Here is a 21,463-nt window from a genome sequence, read left to right on the forward strand (position 1 = left end):
AGGTCGCGTTCGCACGTGAATCTGTACTCCTCAGGCGATGTGCTGCCGCTTCCACCGTGGCACTAAGACTAGGGTGGAACGCGAATTGCTGGCGGCCGGATCGTTCATAAAACGAGCCGCCGGCAGACGCGGCGTGTGCCTCCCGCGCCCGGGCCGAAGCGGACTCCAAGGACGAGAGGGCGTCGGAGGGAAGGACGTCCTGAAACTGTTCAAACGTCCTTCTAGCTGTGCGAGGGAGAGCCTCCTGCCTCTCGTCCTCAGACTCCACGTCCTGTGTGTCAACCGAAGGGTTGGGAACACTAGACGACAGACGCTTAAGAGAGGCATCCGTGGCGTCAAGACGCCGCGTGATGTCTGTCATGTACTGTTGGAAAGTACGAAGCATAGCTTCGGAAGTTCCATCAGAAACCGGCAAGGGTAGAGGATCAGTGTTAACCTCAGGGCGACCCTGATCCTCCTCCCCATCGTCCTCTGACTCACTCTCCTCTTCACTTCCCGACAACTCCTCAACAGCAGGAGTGTAGGAAGCTTGAGGGGGAGGAGCCGAAAGTGATGAAGTAGGCTGTGACGAAACGCCCACTGAAGCAAGAGGCCGCGAAGACCCCTGCCCCAAAGACGAAACGTCTCCAGCAGCCGAAGGGAGAGAACAACAAAAACCCTGCGACTGTTGGGTCAGTCCAGCCAACGAACCCCCGCCATTTATAGACTGAACAGGGACCCATCGGGTCTGATCAGAAAAGAAATGGTCCGGTCCGGTCGGGGGTGCCGATCCGGTCCGGTCGGGTGGTCCGGTGTTCCGGTGGTCCGGTCCGGTCCGGTCGGGTGGTCCGGTGTTCCGGTGGTCCGGTGGTCCGGTCCGGTCCCGTACCATCCGGAGGTCCCGTTCGGCACAGAACCATCCGTACCCACAAAAGTGTTCGGGTGGTTCGGTCCGGACGTGGAAACACCGTACCATCCGGACCCGTAGGTCCGGTGGTCCGGTGTGTTCCGGTTCGGTGCCAGACCACCCGGACCAACAGAGGTGGTCGGGTGGTCCGGTCCCGACCGGACCACTGGTCCCGTACCGTACCATCCGGACCCGTAGGTCCGGTGGTCCGGTGTGTTCCGGTTCGGTGCCAGACCACCCGGACCAACAGAGGTGGTCGGGTGGTCCGGTCCTGACCGGACCACCGGTCCCGTACCGTACCATCCGGACCCGTAGGTCCGGGGATCCGGCAAGGGCCAGAGGTACTGTCCCGCACCGGACCCTAAGGTCCGGTACGGTCCCGTACCATGGGTCCCGTCCGGACCAAACCCGGAGGTCAAGTCCAGTCGGGACCCGTGGGTCCGGTTCGATCCCGACCCGTAAGCCTGGACCGTTCCGGACCCTTGGTCCGGACCATCCGTCACCCGAACACCAGACGCTAAGGAATGGCGTGGGGTCAAGACGGTCCGGTCGGAGGTGTCGGTCTGAGCAACAGAAACAATGTTCCCGTCGCCCTGACCATTCGACAGAAGTACCACGTTCTGTCGAACACCTCCACGTCCAGTAACTAGTCGGCCGGAGCGTTTCATAGAGGGACAGCCACCAGTCACACGGACGTCAGAGGGAACCGTAGTAGCAGTGGTCGTAGGCACGAAGCCTGAAACCCCTGCCCCCACAGGACCGCCCTGAACGGGGTCAATTCGCATCCCAACCCCAGCGGGGAGGGAATTCATAGACCCCGTCATCTCCTCCGATCTCCCCCCCCCATGAGTCCGAGACTACTGTCGAAACAGCAGTAGACGACCCAGCGAGGGAGTTCAGAGGAGGACCCGTGTCCCTCCTGGCTTCCACAGCGGTGGAAACCGAGGAGGGCACAGGAGAGGCACCGGAAAAGAAAGAAGTCGAAACCTGAGTCTCTCCCGTAGCCCCTAGATCAGATTCACCAACCCCCAAAGAGGGTTGGGAATCGACCCGCCCCCGGATTCGAGCCAGGGAGGAGAAGGAAACCTTCCCCCCAGGCTTGAAACCGGGAGGAGCTGAAGCCTGAGACTGAGGGCCGGACAACGGCGTCGAAGGGGGGGAAGCGTGTTCCACGGAAGGAGAAGGAGAAAGACGCTTTTTCTTTCCCCTCGACCTTCCCCGAACCTTCGACGGCGCAGCCCCGCCCGAAGTCCCAGGTTCAAGCCCAGCCTGTTTGAGCAAGCTCGCATTGAGCTTGCTCAAACAGGCTTTCTCCGCCCTCCCTCGCCGCAAACGCAAAGCGTTTGGGGAGGGAGAGTCGGAGCGCCGAAAGGTCCCCCTGTCCGTGCGCAAAACATGACGCTGTGCGCCCGGAGAAGGGTTGCCCCCGGCAGACTCTGGTTCCGTAGAACCAGAGCCCAAAACAAGACGAGACATCCTACCTCGCCCTGTACGTACCCTTAAAAAATCGAGAATTAACAAAATTCAAAGAAAATTAGGTCAATACTCAAGTGAATGAGGCGAAACGAGAAGCAGACGACCGGTCACCACGAAGTAGGACGGTAGGCACGCCGAGTCCGCCACACAACAACGGAGGCACAAGTTGGAAGAAAACGAACGTAGCCTCAAGCCAGAAGTGGAATAACACACAAAAATCCAACAGGTGGTAATCCACACAGAAAAGAAGACTCTAGAATCCAAAATAATCCGGGAGCGCAGCAGAAACACAGCCTACTGTCACGCGCGAAAAAAGAAAGAGGACGCGCCACCTACATCCTGTAAGGGGGAAGCACTCAGACAGTGCTTGGGATCCACGGTGGCGCATGGTTATGGGAGATAATTGTACCCACGCAGCGTTTTGTCCAATTTTTTCGGCCTATAATAGATAATGTGCAAGAATAGTACTGTCGAGGTAAGTGTTATATTGACAGTGCAGTTCAGTTACATTCTGCAACAATAGACGGTTTTCGGAAATAACTGAAATAACTGTCAGGATTGTCTGGGTTGTGAATACCCTTGCTTTTTCTCAGACAAACTTACGTCAAGTGGTTCCTGTACAACTATACAAACCCGACAGTTATTTCCGGTTGTCAACCCAACAGTTATTTCCGGTTGTCAACCCGACAGTTATTTCCGTTTGTCAACAGCAAATCACACAGAATTACCAAAGCATTCACTAGCAAACCTAAAGAAAGCTCTAAACACTAAAACAAACACCTACCTCTTGCGGCAGCCTCAGCAGACAGCCTGTCGAAGATTCTCTGACACTCGGCTAGCTCGTCTCGGAGTTTCCTGGAGTCCCGGTCCGGTGAGCTGGCGCTCTCTGCCAGCAATTTCTCTGCGTCATCCTTCAGTGCACGCCAAACAGCCTCTCTCTGAGCCGGCCCCATGCTCAGGAACTGGACAGAGACCAGTGTGATTAGATGGACTGTGTGTGTGTGTGTGTGTGTGTGTGTGTGTGTGTGTGTGTGTGTGTGTGTGTGTGTGTGTGTGTGCGAGTGTGTGTCTGCATGGGTAATGCCGGCAGAATCCAAAACTTTGGCTTTGTACCGGCACACATGTGTATGCATGTGTGTGTGTGTGTATGTCAGTGTGTGTGCATGTGTGTGTATGTCAGTGTTTGTGTGAGTGTGTGTGTGCATGTGAGTGTCAGTGTGTGTGTGTTTATGCATCTGTGTGTGTGTGTTGATGCATCTGTGTGTGTGAGTGTGTGTATGCGAGCATGTGTGTGTCTGTGTGTATGTGCGTTTGTGTGTGCGCGCGCGTACATGTGTGTATGTGTGTGTGCGTGAGTGTGTGTGTACCTGTACTCACTCCTTACACCTATATGATTGCACGGATTCAAGAACTCCTGTTTATTAATACCAACAGTAAAACTGAGTAATATCCCAAACAAGCAGCTGAAGTGTCCATTATGTCAGTGAATGTGTGCACACTGCAAGCACCAACCTGTTTGAGGTCCCATCCCTTGATGAGGTTGATGGTGGCGAAGATAGTGTTGTAGCGCAGTTTGCGGTGCTGAGTTTTCCACAGCGCCGACAAGTGGTCGTACTGACGCTTCAATCTGTGCAGAAAGCAAACAATCAGACATGAGAGGCAGCACATTCTGTTGTGCTAAGCAACCAAGTACTGGTCCCCACACTCATTCACACAGCAACTATGGAAACAATCTTGCCTGAGCTGTGTTCCTATCTGAAGAGAAACACTGAACACTGCTCACTTTGGACATTTTAAAGTGGACAACAGAGAGAAGCTGTTCAGTGGTTCCTTTCCAACTCTTGTAACTGCGGTAATGCCTTTGCACCATTTTTTTCATGTATTTATTCATTCATTTAATTGTTTGTTTGTAATAGCTTTTGACCTTCTTCTTCCAATTCATAAATTGGGTCCATTGTGGACGTAAAAAAATCAGTGAGTCGAGTTTGAGTAGAGCTTGATCACAGGCCCAGACTCACTGATTCTCTTGTTAATGTTTCTACAGGGTGACCCAAAAAAAAGAGTACCCAAACAAAACGTCATAAATTGACCAAAAATAAAACAATCTTCATAAAATTTATTTACACACACAAGTAGCCTCTGCATGATTTGCACAGAAAATGTTAGCGTTCTAGCTTGTCTTTCAGGAAAGTTATGCTCATTCTACAGAACATGCTCCAAATGGCCTCCGCGCCGCTGCAGGCAAACTTGAACTCGCCGCGCAAAGTTATCAATCACCCGCACACACTCCTGTTGCGAGATTCCGCGAATGGTTGTTGTGATGGCTCTCTTGAGTTCTGTGATTGTCTGTGGGTTGTTCCTGTAGACGTTGTCTTTCAGGAACCCCCAATGGTAGAAATCTTTGGGATTTAAATCGGGGGGAGGCCATTTGGAGCATGTTCTGTAGAATGAGCATAACTTTCCTGAAAGACAAACTAGAACGCTAAAATTTTCTGTGCAAATCATGCAGAGGCTACTTGTGTGTGTAAATAAATTTTATGAAGATTGCTTTGTTTTTGTTCAATTTAAGACGTTTTGTTTGGGTACTCTTTTTTTGGGGTCACCCTGTAGTTTTGGGTCTGTTCTTCCCTTGTAACGTCTGGCTGGTTGAGTGACAATAAATCAGTGACAAGCCACCTGACTATCCCAGCTAGCAAAGCAAGCCAGTGACTGTACCTGTTTGCATAGTCTGTTGCATCTTGGTTGGGTGGCGGCATGATGAAACACACGGAGGGCACCTCAGCCTCCATGCCTGTTGATGTCTTCACCTGTAAACAAAATCAAAAGTTAATGGCAAATTCTTAAATATCCATAACAAAGCAGACACAGCTTTCGTGAAGAATGCATCTTTTGTTTGAATTACACTCTCTACGTTGCACTTGTTTTCATTTTTTTTAGCTGGCTGAAATATGGTTTCATGATGTCATACCAATGACACTACACAAATACTACAGTATTCAAATAGAGATGCTATCAAATCCTGTCTGCCAAAGGACTTAATTCAATATCCCATGGGCATTCCTCCACAAATTTAAGACAAAGCACTGAGTGCCTAAAAACTAGTTAAATGAAGTCAAATATTAGCCTGGAGCAACGTACCTTCCACTTGATTGGCTGGTTGTTGTTGACCAGGAAGCACTCCTCTCCTTTCTGTATTGTCACCTGCACAACAACAAATATTAAGCACAAATATCGCTTAGAAAACACACACAAGGCTGACTGTAAAACACCAAAAGAGTCCCAGACCTGTTTACCCTAAACCTGAGGCAAGAGTACTTTTTCAAAAAGTTGAGTGTATTTTTAAAAAGTTGGTGTACTTTGCAAGCAAAGCCATATGGGCTAGGGAAAACGTACGCGTGGGTGCAAACGTGTTTGTGTAAAAATAGCATGTCTTGTGAACATCTTCAGAATTTAACTCCTTCCGATACAACAGGGTAAAACAATTTTATTTACCTGTCAGTTTATAACATTATAACCAGTGTTTTCCAAGCAGATTGATTATGAAAAGATGAAGTTCGTGAAATAACATCTGTGGTTGACAGTGGCAAGTTCATTTTTACAATCATCTCAGAAAACATTGCTTCAGCACGGACTAGATGTCTACAGCCTTTTCTTCTGGCAGGATTTGCTTTGCGGGAATGAACTTCATAATTCCTTGGCAGCTTTCAGCGGATTTCTTTGCAGCAACCTTGTCCATGTGAGTTTTGGAACTGCAGTGTCGTTCGATGTCATATTTCCCAGCATGGGCAACGGAGAAATCTGATTCACAATACTTGCAGTGTGCATGACTTTTTCCCATAGTAAACTCCACAATTCCTGGCTCTTTCTTATATTTCTCCAAGAAAATCTGGTGCTTCTGCTGTTTAGACTTGGTACAGTCATCCGAAACTGGCACCTTTTACCGCTTCATTTTCCCACGATTGTCCAGACGATCGCATGTGCCAACAACTGAACAAGGTTTACACAGCTGAAGACTCGCTGTCATGGTTATCTCCCTTCGACCGAAATCGGTATCAGTTGTACCATCCCGTAATCAGCACACCAATACCGGAAAACGTATTCTAGACTTTTTCTTCTGCGTATTTTGTGCGTGTGTCGCGTATTTGCGTACTGATAATAATTTGGCGTACAAAATACGCCCAAATCGTACTGGTAAACAGGTCTGGAGTCCATCAATTTGCTGGATGTAGATGCTGAAAGCCAGAGTTTTGCAAATCAAGAACAGGGCACTGAATAGAGATTGCTGTCTGCGAGAGAGGCCCAGATCTCTCTGAGACGTTCCCCAAACTGAAAGTTGGTTAGCAGGGCTCCCCCACAGACATTCTATATAGAGGGTCCTGGGACCCCCAATTTTGATTATGGGGGGTCCAAAGACCCTTCAGCGGAACTGAATTTAAACGGACCAGGAGGACGTTTGAAAGTTTTGTGAGACCTTCACTGGGCTGATGAGGTAAACTATCATCACTGACAACATCAAGCATTCTCACCTCCGGCTGGTAACGTAAGCAGATGGCACGCACACGGACAGGGGAGCGAACGGCCTGCCCTCGCTGTGGCAACGGAATTATGTCGGAGGCAGCCAGGGCCAGAGTGGAGACACGACGATCGTACTCTCGCAGCTGCTCCTGTACATCCTGTAACAGCACACGTCAAGGGTATTAGCTGGTTTGTTCATAGTCAAGGTAAGGGAAATGACAGCAGAACATGAAACATGCATGTGTGATGCAGCGTATCATAGTGTCAGAAGTTAAAGTCATTTGACTGTACACAAATATACACATTCCCGACACATCTAGAATTTCCTGTTCAGGCAGAAGGAGTTGATTACACCAGTAACTGCTAACAAAAATATTCCCCAAAAAACAGCACTTGTTAATGCTCTTAACCAACAATTATCACTACTACTACATGTATATGAGGTGTTTGTACAATACTCAAGAATTAAGTACACTTTTACACACAGGAAGGAAAGTACAAGAAATATTATCAAGAGAAGGCTAATGCAAATGTTCAATGTTCCTTACCTGCAGTTCCCGAATGAGCAGCTCTGCCTGCTCCACTGGAATGTTGTCACGGGCAAATCTGTTCTGAAGTAACTCTGTGTGGCGAGACATCCACTGCTCGCAGTGACGCGCTTCTTCGAAAAACTGAAACAACAGTAACGACATGAACTCCAGCTGAAACAACAGTAACTACATAAACACCAGTTGAAACAACAGTAACTGCATGAACACAATTTCACACTGTTGCCTTCTTGCAACAGATGCTTTGCAAATCTCCCTATTTCTTCCAGCTCAACAGGTATTCTTCACAGACCAGAGTAGATTTTGACTTTTGTAAAGATTTTGCTCTTCGGTCCGAAGTTACACAAATGTATACTCACAAAAGAACACACATATACATACACATACACACGTCCACGCACACACACCCTCTCTCTCTCACTTTGTTCAGAGACACTATGATTTGACTCTGTTGGAACTTAAGCAGTCTAGGTACTTTTGACTTTTTTCTTGTTCTTAATTTTATTCACACACACACACACACACACACACACACACACACACACACACACACACACACACACACACACACATATCATCAACCAACAAAAACTTTCACGAAACACAAAAACACAAACAGACGGGCAAACACCTCTAGAAACAGAAACCCCCACAAACCTGGTGGTACGCCACGGTGTGCTTGAGGTGTGTGTCGAGACAGGACACGAGCTGTAGCAGCCAGGACCACTGTGACTGGAGATTGCCCAGGTACGCCTCCACCACTGCCGATGATGGGTGACGATCAAGGATCATGGCCCCACCTTTCTCCTGCACCGCGTTGAAGTGACGCTCTCTTGCTTGCAGCTGACGCACCAGGCTCTGAGGGAAAAATTATAACAATGAGACTGTAATATACACAGGGAAACTCAGTGATACAGACAGACAGACAGACAGACAGACAGACAGACAGACAGACAGACGGACAGACGAACAGACAGACTGACAGACTTTCTCTCTCTTGATTTGAACTTGAAGCATAAATTATACAGATGCAGAAGCCTAAAAGAGAACGGTTAAATGACTTAAACATAAAATAACAACAACAGCAGCAACACTGATGCTTGCCTCACTAAACGAAAAGTCTTCATTTTCTCGCAAACCATACAAAAGAATACGAAAGTTATTTCCAATCATCGTCTAATAAGGTTTCAGGCCTAGCCAGGATCAGGATCAGGATCAGTACATTGCAGGAACCTTTTCAGGTTATCGTCGCAACAGAAACGAGAGAGCGCAGCCCCAAAATGTCACAATTTCAATAGTAGGAATTATTGGATCCTAGCCTTTCCTCCTATTTCTAAGGAGATCAGTCAGTGGGGTCGATGGCCTCAGGAGCCAGATCTGGGCGGAGGCGACCACGGTGCGAAGGAAGCTCTATGGCAGTCTGGACAACCTACTGCGCACGGCAACATTTGCGCGGAGAACCGGCGTTTCCATCTGAGTGATCGACAAGAAGAAGAAGAAGAAGTCAGTGGGGTTAGGGGGGCGGTTGAAGAACAGGAAGCATCCGAGTGACACCCCCAGCCTCCCCCCACACGCAGATCCCCCAACCCCCTAAAGCCTCCCCAGCCACACACACACCCATAAAGAGGCAGACAGACAGAGGAGCAGTCTCACCTTTTGATGTTCGTCAAGGTCAGCAAGGTTCAGGTCCTTTTTGACCCAGTCACGCGTGACCTCCACCTCTTCTCGCTCACTGAGCCAAGACATCTCCACGGTGGCGGCCTGCAGGAAGTCGTTGAGCTGCTCCAGGCACTTGAGGCGACGACTGGACGTGTTCTGCACACAGCCACACATCACGAGGTTACACTTGGTACAGGTCAAAACACACGTCAGGTTATAACAGATGACACTGGAATATGCTCAAAACAGGCGAGCTGTATACATGACAAAAAAGATCCTTTTGTATTCTGGTATCTATCAGAAATAGTAAATGAGAATTTGTGTGAAATGTGACAAACTGAATGTGAAGGGCATCTGAAATATAGCAATGGTCCACAAATGGTCCACAAAATATCAAACCGAAAGGAAAATTACTTACTGATAATAAGGAGTACGCAACTTCAACATTGGAAAGCTTCTGTGTGTATAGTTTCTGTTCCTCAGATGACAAGGTTTTCTGCAAAGACAAGAAGCACAGTTTCATCTTGGCACAGGCACAGGCATACTAAACGTCATATTGCAAATATACACACATTCAAACAAACAATACTTACTCATATTTTTCTTGAATTTTGTCTCCTTCAAGATACAAAACTCAATATAAGCAGCAAGTGCTCCTTTCTCAAAACTCACTTATTGAACAGATGATTGCATTCTTTCTAAAAGTCAAATTCATTGGCAAGCCTCAAATTAATTTGGTGAAGTCAACTTCACAAAGCTGGCTGTACAAAGTTTTGACATTGAATTTTCAGTAAAAAGACTCTGTAAATATTTTGTGAAGGTAACTTTAATTCAAATAAAGACCCGGCTGAAAGTTCATCAAAAGCTCACCATATCAGAAATACACTTGTCGATCTGAGAGCGGAATGTGGAGATTTCTTGGTGAGTTTTGCGGTGAGAGTGAAGCTGCTCCTGGACCTGCTGCAGGTCACTGCTGTACTCCTGTGTTTCCAGAGTTTGCTGCAACACACACAGGTACGCACAGGTATAAGATACAGGTATTAAAAAGCGTATACTAACAAAAAACATTTACACACAGACACACATATGCTTGCTTGCACACATATATTGAAATGAATGGAATGAACAAGATTCATTATTAATAAATTCCATTATAAATTCAATTCCATTTGATTATTCCATTAACAAGTAACGCCCAAACATTAAATTTCACTGTTAGAAAAAATAAGAAGTCATAACTACACCTGCCTTTTTTTAAAAAACAAATCAAGCAACAGTTCTTGATGTTGCCCACTTTTGCCTTAGAAAGCTGCCCTTCACAAAGAGTGAGTCCTCAGCAATCATGAAAGAGGTTACAGAAATCCAACAGAACAAAGTTGACAGAAATCCAACAGAACATGCCCTTTGAACGTACCTGTTGAGCCTCGATCCAGTCGAGACATTCCTGGACGTGCCTGAAGGCGGGGTTAGTGTCGACGAGCCTGACCTCCGTGTGGACCTCAGTGCGCTTGGTCATCGTGCGTGTGTCCTCCACATAGGACTTCTGCAGGAGAGGCTGCACCACCGAGCTGTACATGTGGTTACGTAGCGCCGACAGCCGCGACTGCAGCTCGGACGCCCTGCAAACAACACAGAAAGGTTGCGTAAGCTCCGACGATGACACAGCAGTGACATGTTTGCAAGGAGAGAAGAAAAAGAAAAACTAATGTGTAGTAATGCTCATACGACTCACTTCTGCCATAAGAAACATGAATTAGATACAAAGTATCTACTGCTCTTGCGGGCCATTCATACAGACAAACCCTGCTCATTACTAAGACTCACTGGTTACTCAGGTGAGCCAAAAATGTATCTGCAGTTTTATTTGCCATCTTCTTAATATTCACTTTCTGTATCAGCAAATTTCTTCATTAACATGTGTTTTGTATCACTAAAAAGCTTTCAATGGGAAGGCTACCATAAAGTTATCCTGTAAGGATTTTAGACATGTAGGTCCTTATAAAAAAAAAGTCAACAACTACCGAAGCTACTTATTCATGAAAAAAACAAATCCAACTGAAATCCTCAGGGAGTCTTAAACTGGGGGGTGGGGGGGGGGTCTTCTTCTTCTTCTTCTGCGTTCGTGGGCTGAAACTCCCACGTGCACTCGTGGTTTGCACGAGTGGAATTTTACGTGTATGACCGTTTAGGGGGGGGGGGGGGGGGTCATAAAAGGGGGTTCCACTGTACAGTCTGACGGTGACAACACACCTGTTGTAGAACGCCTGAGCCTGTGGGAAGCGGTTGTCCTGCAGAGTCTGCACGTCGCGAAACATGGCCTTCAGCGTCTCCTCCAGGTTCTGCATGGCCCGCTCCATGGCCTCGCAGTTGCGCTTGGCCTCGAAGGGGTGGAGAGAGTGGCCGCGCTGCTCGTTGTCTATGATCCGCCGCTCCAGATCCGCCAGCCCGTCCTCCGTGAACTTACACTCTCTGTGCACCTTCTCTGCCATCCGGGTCAGCCGCTCTTGTCTGGGAACACACAGTGTCAAATGTCACATTTTGAACACGAAATTTAAACTTGTTAGAAGTTTTGTTATTGTGCGTGCACACTGAATTTATTGTTTTATGTTTTTACTATCTATGTTGTATGTCGTTAGATGTTGTGATATATGCATACACCACGCATTAATTTCTCATGAGATAAATAGAGAATACTACATGGCTTGCTGTGTCGTACCAGATTTACACGAGTTGTTTTTTTAAATCTTGAACTGCGAGCGAAAGCGAGCTGTTCACTATTTGAAAAAGCAACGAGTGTAAATCTGGTACGACACAGCAAGCCATGTAGTATTCTGTTGATCCTACATACTGTACTTACGTGTATTTGACTGAAAATGTCTTGAGCAGACGAGGCATCTAAATTGAAGATGCTTGTTTTGGAAGCTCGATCTCTTCTAAAGCCTCGTGCAATCTATTACGTCAAAGCAAAGAAACGTCACTCTGAAAGTGTGGCGTGACGTGTTAGTTCTAAAGATTCATCGAGGGTAATTAGCGAGCGCAATTTTTGTTTCTATAATGACGGTTGTCTCGGTGACTTTGGCATCATAAGCAGTGGAAAAACAGGTCCCTGCCAGACTTGCTTGACATGACCTCATTTACATGATATACACACGTGTGATTTGAACGATTATTATCTCACGGGTGTCTCTCTCACGTATGTAGGATAATACAGTTTTGTATACAGTTGCGAGTTTCAAGATCTCAAATATCTGAGAAAACAAGGATTAAAAGATTCATAAAAATGGAGGTACCTAACATGAACAGACTTTTTTTTGTAAAGAGAACATTTTGTAGAAAACTAAAAGCTAGTCTTTGACAGGAGAGTCTGAATACCTACACTTCATGGTACCTGATGATTGTATCAGTACAATGTCAAACATATTGAACATAAGTTCACACAACAGCCAAATAAACACAGATAGAGACACAAGAACTGCCTCTGGTAAACAGCTTAAAAATTCCCTGCACCATCCAAGAAAGAAGAGAGATCAAATCACCTGACAATTTCAGCCTGTACAGCCATGTCTCTCTCCTGCATGGCGGCGGTGAAACGATTCCACAGACGCCCGAGGGACTGGGGAGCTAACTCCTCTGGAATCCCCAGCTGTGATGTGTCGGAGGTCAGCGACTGAAATACACACACAACTTTTGATGGTCTTTGAAAGTTTCTGCTGTTGGAGTCATCTACGTGATAGCTTTTATTATTTACGTAACTTTAAAACCCACAAGCACCACTCCCTTTCTCTCCCTCCCCTCTTCTCTCTCACACACACACACACACACACACACACACACACACACACACACACACACGCACGCACGCACGCACACACACACACACACTCACACACACACACACACACACACACACACACACAAACACATCCAAACACACACCACACTTGCTGCAGTATATCATTCTGCAAATTAATACACTGTTAATGCTTTTACCGTTTGAATGAACAAACAAGTATATAAACCAACAAGTCGCGTAAGGCGAAATAACAACATTTAGTCAAGCTGTCGAACTCACAGAATGAAACTGAACGCACTGCTTTTTTCACCAAGACCACATACTCGTAGTTTCGTCAGTCCACCGCTCGTGGCAAAGGCAGTGAAATCGACAAGCCATGCAGAATAGTGCGGTAGTGGTCGCGCTGAGCAGGCAAACACGCTTTTCTGTATGTCTATTCTTTTTAGCTTACTGAGTTTGTTTTTAATCCAAACATATCATATCTATATGTTTTTGGAATCAGGAACCGACAAGGAATAAAATGAAATTGTTTTTAAATCGATTTCGGAAAATTAATGTTAATCATAATTTTCATAATTTTAATTTTCAGAGCTTGTTTGTAATCCAAATATAACAATATGTATATGGTTTTGGAATCAGAAAATGACGCAGAATAGAATGAAATTATTTTTGGATGGTTTAAAAAAAATGGTTTTTTTAATTACAAGTTTCCGATTTTTAATGACCAAACTCATTCATTAGTTTTTAAGCCACCAAGCTGAAATGCAATACCAAAGTCCGACCTTCGTCGAAGATTGCTTGGCCAAAATTTCAATCAATTTGATTGAAAAATGAGGGTGTGACAGTGCCGCCTCAACTTTTACAAAAAGCCGGATATGACGTCATCAAAGGTATTTATCGAAAAAAAGAAAAAAACGTCCGGGGATATCATTCCCAGGAACTCTCATGTCAAATTTCATAAAGATCGGTCCAGTGGTTTACTCTAAATCGCTCTACACACACACACGCACAGACAGACAGACAGACACACACACACACAATCAATCAATATGAGGCTTATATCGCGCGTATTCAGTGGGTACAGTTCTAAGCGCAGGAATTTATTATTTTTTAATTTTTTAATTTTTATTTTATGCAATTTATATCGCACACATATTCAAGGCGCAGGGATTTATTTATGCCGTTTATGAGATAGAATTTTTTTACACAATACATCACGTATTCACATCGGCCAGCAGATCGCAGCCATTTCGGCGCATATCCTACTTTTCACGGCCTATTATTCCAAGTCACACTGGTATTTTGGTGGACATTTTTATCTATGCCTATACAATTTTGCCAGGAAAGACCCTTTTGTCAATCGTGGGATCTTTAACGTGCACACCCCAATGTAGTGTACACATTGGGGTCTCGATTCCCCCTCTATGTTAAAACATTTAGTCAAAACTTTCTGTTCAACACGCATGATGAGCACGGGAGGAAAACCTAGCCTCACCTGTCGCTCATCAAAAAGTCTTGAGCAAGGGAGTTTGTTTGTTTGTTCGTTCATGGGCTGAAACTCCCACGGCTTTTACATGTATGACCGTTTTTACCCCGCCATTTAGGCAGCCATACGCCGCTTTCGGAGGAAGCATGCTGGGTATTTTCGTGTTTCTATAACCCACCGAACTCTGACATGGATTACAGGATCTTTTTCGTGCGCACTTGGTCTTGTGCTTGCGTGTACACACGGGGGGTGTTCGGACACTGAGGAGAGTCTGCACACAAAGTTGACTCTGAGTAATAAATCTCTCGCCGAACGTGGGGGAGCAAGGGAGTAAAACCTAGCCTCACATGTAGTTCATCAAACAGTCTGAGGAGTTTCTGTTTGGTTTCCAGTCGTGGCGGTACGTCCTCCATTTTGAACCTGTTGAACTCTGCTAGTTGTGCCTGCAGACAACATAAGAGATCATTATGCACACTCGTAATTTGAAATGCCCGTACTGCTTGCACGCTCACACACACACAAATATGAAAACTTGAACAGAAAGAACACACACAGTGCTTAACTGATGTGATAAGTAAAGCCTTACTCAGAAATAGGGGCAGTGAAGGGGTTAACTGATGTGATAAGTAAAGCCTTACTCAGAAATAGGGGCAGTGAAGGGGTTAACTGATGTGATAAGTAAAGCCTTACTCAGAAATTGATAGACTGCGAATACAATCCAAAATCCAGAACAGAAAGGTTAATTCATGGAACTACTAATTTATGAAAAAACAAGACATTCTCTAGTACAATGATGATATGCAAATGACAGTGTGCTTTGCTGTGCAAAATTCTGGTTGTTATATGTATCGAGCTTGTGATTCTTATGTAAAAACTGTGATTTTAGAGATGTGATATTTGTGCATACGAGTGAAAAGATAATGTTGTGTAACTTTTACATTCTGACAATCAAGTTCTGTTGTATTGTACTGTGTCTGGGAACAACACTGCTGCTGAGAAAAAAAGTTGTAGAGGGGACTTTCTTTTAATTGGTTTGCTGTGGACCCCCCTTCACCCACTATATCGCGATCTCAAATCTTTGGACCCCAAAAACCGCGATATTGTGAAAGTCTACTGTATTGTTCATACCCTCGTGTCCATGACGGCCTGTGGGAAGGTCCTGTCCTGCATGAGGGCGGTGGCGTCACGAAGCCACACAGCCAGGTTGTTGGCCACGTCCCTGTACTCCTCCGCCTTGAGTTGTCTCTCCTGATGCACACAAAACAACTTATCACCCAAATGTAACCAACATTTCAATAATCTATACAAATACTACTCTTCTGCCTTGAGTTGTCTCTCCTGATGCACACAAAACAACTTTTCACTCAAATGTAACCAACATTTCAATAATTTATACAAATACTACTCCTCTGCCTTGAGTTGTCTCTCCTGATGCACACAAACACCTTATCACTCAAATTTACCCTAAAATTTCAATCTTTTATACAAACAGTGAAGTCCTTGTCTCTCCTTATAAAAGCACTCTCATGTACAGATAATAGTCCACGCTCCCTTCCTTCTAGTTCTAGTACTCTACTTCATTTCATCTTATTTTAAAAATGAAATACACTTATACAGAATTTACAAAATTTAAACAATATATTAATTCCCAACAGCTTTGTTCGCAGCTAAAGAATAATGTGCAAATTATGACAGAAGCCAAACTTGATCGTTGTTACCAAAATACTCCGGGCAGAAAGGCATCATTTTTATTCACTCACAGAGATAAAAATAAAAATAAAATAAACACGTTATTTTTCAGCTCATTTTACAAAATATAATTACAGAAACTACAAAATTCAAACAATGTATTAATATCCAGCAGCTATGTTTGCATTGGAAGAATAATGTGGAAATTACGACAGACGCTAAAGTTTCGACAAGCTGAGCACTCACATTGTCCTTGAGAGACTGTTCCACGCTGGGGACCTGCGGGAAGACATCGTACAGCGACGACACGTACGTGATGATCGACTTCTCGTCTGGGTGGGGCACGTCCACATCTGATCGCAAAACACATGCACTCTTGTCTAATTGTGTCCGTTTGCAAAACAAGAAGAACAATGTATCCCAACCTCCATATTTTATTTTTTTTAATATATTTCCCATTTTCATTCTGTACAAACTTGATGGCTGTAGAATCTGTAGAATATTAAACGACATGAATCAATTAAAGTTTTGCTTCCCTTGAACACTCCACTCCCCCACCCCCCCCCCCATCACTGAAACCCCAACGCCGCCCACTCTCTATGTCCGCAACTGGAAAGAAGTCATCATGAGTAACCTGTTGTCAAATTCGTTCTAGGTCTACTGTAAACGTAAACCTAAACAAGGTGATACATTCCTCATATCCACGGCTGTAGAGTCAAATTTACTTATTTAGCCCAGTGAACAGGTGTAACACTTCACAGGTGAAAGGTGAGATACTTCACAGGCAGCACAAGCCAGAAAGCTAAGCTCTCTCAGAATAGCGTGGGAGTCAAGTCAAGTCAAGTTTACTACAGTGGAACCCCCACCCCCTCACTCCCCCCCCCCCCCCCCCCCCCAACTGCCGATTCAGTTTTTGTGTGTGTCCACTACCTCTGTAAATTTACCCCAGTTTTTAAGACTACAGTGGAACCCCCCTTTTAAGACCCCCCAATTTAAGACTCCCTCCCTTTTAAGACCCTGTTTTCTTAGACTTTCTATTCATAGCGTCTGTAAATTTACCCCCATTTTAAGACTCCCTCCTTTTTAAGACCTGATTTTCTCAGATTTTTGGAGGTCTTAAAAGGGGGGTTCCACTGTACTGAAAGTTTAAGACAACATTTTCTCTGACTTTTTGAAGTCTTAAAAGGGGGGTTCCACTGTCTGTATCTCAAACATGGGACATTTCAGGGGTTGATGTGTGACAATGAAAACAGCTAAAGGTACCAGCCAGGAACGACACATACAAACACGGGACATTTCAGGGGTTGATGTGTGACAAAGAAAACAGCCACAAGTACCAGCCAGGAACGACACATACAAACACGGGACATTTCAGGGGTTGATGTGTGACAATGAAAACAGCTAAAGGTACCAGCCAGGAACGACACATACAAACATGGGACATTTCAGGGGTTGATGTGTGACGATGAAAACAGCCACAAGTACCAGCCAGGAACGACACATACAAACATGGGACATTTCAGGGGTTGATGTGTGACAATGAAAACAGCTAAAGGTACCAGCCAGGAACGACACATACAAACATGGGACATTTCAGGGGTTGATGTGTGACAGTGAAAACAGCTAAAGGTACCAGCCAGGAACGACACATACAAACATGGGACATTTCAGAGGTTGATGTGTGACAGTGAAAACAGCTAAAGGTACCAGCCAGGAACGACACATACAAACATGGGACATTTCAGAGGTTGATGTGTGACAGTGAAAACAGCTAAAGGTACCAGCCAGGAACGACACATACAAACATGGGACATTTCAGAGGTTGATGTGTGACGATGAAAACAGCCACAAGTACCAGCCAGGAACGACACATACAAACACGGGACATTTCAGGGGTTGACGTGTGACAGTGAAAACAGCTAAAGGTACCAGCCAGGAACGACACATACAAACACGGGACATTTCAGAGGTTGGTGTGTGACAATGAAAACAGCTAAAGGTACCAGCCAGGAACGACACATACAAACATGGGACATTTCAGGGGTTGATGTGTGACAATGAAAACAGCTAAAGGTACCAGCCAGGAACGACACATACAAACACGGGACATTTCAGGGGTTGATGTGTGACAATGAAAACAGCTAAAGGTACCAGCCAGGAACGACACATACAAACACGGGACATTTCAGAGGTTGGTGTGTGACAATGAAAACAGCTAAAGGTACCAGCCAGGAACGACACATACAAACATGGGACATTTCAGGGGTTGATGTGTGACAATGAAAACAGCTAAAGGTACCAGCCAGGAACGACACATACAAACACGGGACATTTCAGGGGTTGATGTGTGACAATGAAAACAGCTAAAGGTACCAGCCAGGAACGACACATACAAACATGGGACATTTCAGGGGTTGATGTGTGACAATGAAAACAGCTAAAGGTACCAGCCAGGAACGACACATACAAACACGGGACATTTCAGGGGTTGATGTGTGACAATGAAAACAACCACAAGTACCAGCCAGGAACGACACATACAAACACGGGACATTTCAGAGGTTGGTGTGTGACAATGACAACAGCCACAAGTACCAGCCAGGAACGACACATACAAACACGGGACATTTCAGGGGCTGATGTGTGACAATGAAAACAGCTAAAGGTACCAGCCAGGAACGACACATACAAACACGGGACATTTCAGGGGTTGATGTGTGACAGTGAAAACAGCTAAAGGTACCAGCCAGGAACGACACATACAAACACGGGACATTTCAGGGGTTGATGTGTGACAGTGAAAACAGCTAAAGGTACCAGCCAGGAACGACACATACAAACACGGGACATTTCAGGGGTTGACGTGTGACAGTGAAAACAGCCACAAGTACCAGCCAGGAACGACACATACAAACAAGGGACATTTCAGGGGTTGATGTGTGACAGTGAAAACAGCTAAAGGTACCAGCCAGGAACGACACATACAAACACGGGACATTTCAGGGGTTGATGTGTGACAGTGAAAACAGCTAAAGGTACCAGCCAGGAACGACACATACAAACACGGGACATTTCAGAGGTTGATGTGTGACAATGAAAACAGCTAAAGGTACCAGCCAGGAACGACATACAAACACGGGACATTTCAGGGGTTGATGTGTGACAGTGAAAACAGCCACAAGTACCAGCCAGGAACGACACATACAAACACGGGACATTTCAGGGGTTGATGTGTGACAATGAAAACAGCTAAAGGTACCAGCCAGGAACGACACAAACAAACATGGGACATTTCAGGGGTTGATGTGTGACAATGAAAACAGCTAAAGGTACCAGCCAGGAACGACACATACAAACATGGGACATTTCAGGGGTTGATGTGTGACAAAGAAAACAGCCACAAGTACCAGCCAGGAACGACACATACAAACACGGGACATTTCAGGGGTTGATGTGTGACAATGAAAACAGCTAAAGGTACCAGCCAGGAACGACACATACAAACATGGGACATTTCAGGGGTTGATGTGTGACGATGAAAACAGCCACAAGTACCAGCCAGGAACGACACATACAAACACGGGACATTTCAGGGGTTGATGTGTGACAATGAAAACAGCTAAAGGTACCAGCCAGGAACGACACATACAAACATGGGACATTTCAGGGGTTGATGTGTGACAGTGAAAACAGCTAAAGGTACCAGCCAGGAACGACACATACAAACATGGGACATTTCAGAGGTTGATGTGTGACAGTGAAAACAGCTAAAGGTACCAGCCAGGAACGACACATACAAACATGGGACATTTCAGAGGTTGATGTGTGACAGTGAAAACAGCTAAAGGTACCAGCCAGGAACGACACATACAAACATGGGACATTTCAGAGGTTGATGTGTGACGATGAAAACAGCCACAAGTACCAGCCAGGAACGACACATACAAACACGGGACATTTCAGGGGTTGACGTGTGACAGTGAAAACAGCTAAAGGTACCAGCCAGGAACGACACATACAAACACGGGACATTTCAGAGGTTGGTGTGTGACAATGAAAACAGCTAAAGGTACCAGCCAGGAACGACACATACAAACATGGGACATTTCAGGGGTTGATGTGTGACAATGAAAACAGCTAAAGGTACCAGCCAGGAACGACACATACAAACACGGGACATTTCAGGGGTTGATGTGTGACAATGAAAACAGCTAAAGGTACCAGCCAGGAACGACACATACAAACACGGGACATTTCAGAGGTTGGTGTGTGACAATGAAAACAGCTAAAGGTACCAGCCAGGAACGACACATACAAACATGGGACATTTCAGGGGTTGATGTGTGACAATGAAAACAGCTAAAGGTACCAGCCAGGAACGACACATACAAACACGGGACATTTCAGGGGTTGATGTGTGACAATGAAAACAGCTAAAGGTACCAGCCAGGAACGACACATACAAACATGGGACATTTCAGGGGTTGATGTGTGACAATGAAAACAGCTAAAGGTACCAGCCAGGAACGACACATACAAACACGGGACATTTCAGGGGTTGATGTGTGACAATGAAAACAGCCACAAGTACCAGCCAGGAACGACACATACAAACACGGGACATTTCAGAGGTTGGTGTGTGACAATGACAACAGCCACAAGTACCAGCCAGGAACGACACATACAAACACGGGACATTTCAGGGGCTGATGTGTGACAATGAAAACAGCTAAAGGTACCAGCCAGGAACGACACATACAAACACGGGACATTTCAGGGGTTGATGTGTGACAGTGAAAACAGCTAAAGGTACCAGCCAGGAACGACACATACAAACACGGGACATTTCAGGGGTTGATGTGTGACAGTGAAAACAGCTAAAGGTACCAGCCAGGAACGACACATACAAACACGGGACATTTCAGGGGTTGACGTGTGACAGTGAAAACAGCCACAAGTACCAGCCAGGAACGACACATACAAACATGGGACATTTCAGGGGTTGATGTGTGACAGTGAAAACAGCTAAAGGTACCAGCCAGGAACGACACATACAAACACGGGACATTTCAGGGGTTGATGTGTGACAGTGAAAACAGCTAAAGGTACCAGCCAGGAACGACACATACAAACACGGGACATTTCAGAGGTTGATGTGTGACAATGAAAACAGCTAAAGGTACCAGCCAGGAACGACATACAAACACGGGACATTTCAGGGGTTGATGTGTGACAGTGAAAACAGCCACAAGTACCAGCCAGGAACGACACATACAAACACGGGACATTTCAGGGGTTGATGTGTGACAATGAAAACAGCTAAAGGTACCAGCCAGGAACGACACAAACAAACATGGGACATTTCAGGGGTTGATGTGTGACAATGAAAACAGCTAAAGGTACCAGCCAGG

At 45.6% G+C, this 21,463-nt stretch overlaps 1 protein-coding gene across 4 annotated transcripts in view; it reads right to left on the reverse strand.

The window, feature by feature from the left end:
- LOC138966148 (microtubule-actin cross-linking factor 1, isoforms 1/2/3/4-like) overlaps positions 1-21,463 on the reverse strand; it is a 186,924-nt gene that overhangs the window by 138,013 nt on the left and 27,448 nt on the right. For all 4 annotated transcript variants that reach the window (XM_070338260.1, XM_070338261.1, XM_070338262.1 and 1 more), the window contains exons 4-19: positions 16,299-16,405; positions 15,492-15,611; positions 14,711-14,806; positions 12,621-12,751; positions 11,335-11,592; positions 10,499-10,703; positions 9,955-10,083; positions 9,503-9,580; positions 9,079-9,240; positions 8,083-8,283; positions 7,426-7,548; positions 6,889-7,035; positions 5,501-5,563; positions 5,078-5,169; positions 3,875-3,989; positions 3,147-3,324 (exon numbers count right to left, since the gene is read on the reverse strand). In XM_070338260.1, coding sequence (XP_070194361.1) covers positions 3,147-3,324; positions 3,875-3,989; positions 5,078-5,169; positions 5,501-5,563; positions 6,889-7,035; positions 7,426-7,548; positions 8,083-8,283; positions 9,079-9,240; positions 9,503-9,580; positions 9,955-10,083; positions 10,499-10,703; positions 11,335-11,592; positions 12,621-12,751; positions 14,711-14,806; positions 15,492-15,611; positions 16,299-16,405 — 2,205 coding nt within the window. The remainder of the gene's footprint in view (positions 1-3,146; positions 3,325-3,874; positions 3,990-5,077; positions 5,170-5,500; positions 5,564-6,888; positions 7,036-7,425; positions 7,549-8,082; positions 8,284-9,078; positions 9,241-9,502; positions 9,581-9,954; positions 10,084-10,498; positions 10,704-11,334; positions 11,593-12,620; positions 12,752-14,710; positions 14,807-15,491; positions 15,612-16,298; positions 16,406-21,463) is intronic.

This window comes from Littorina saxatilis, linkage group LG5 (assembly GCF_037325665.1).
Source record: "Littorina saxatilis isolate snail1 linkage group LG5, US_GU_Lsax_2.0, whole genome shotgun sequence".
Taxonomy (NCBI): Eukaryota; Metazoa; Mollusca; class Gastropoda; order Littorinimorpha; family Littorinidae; genus Littorina; species Littorina saxatilis.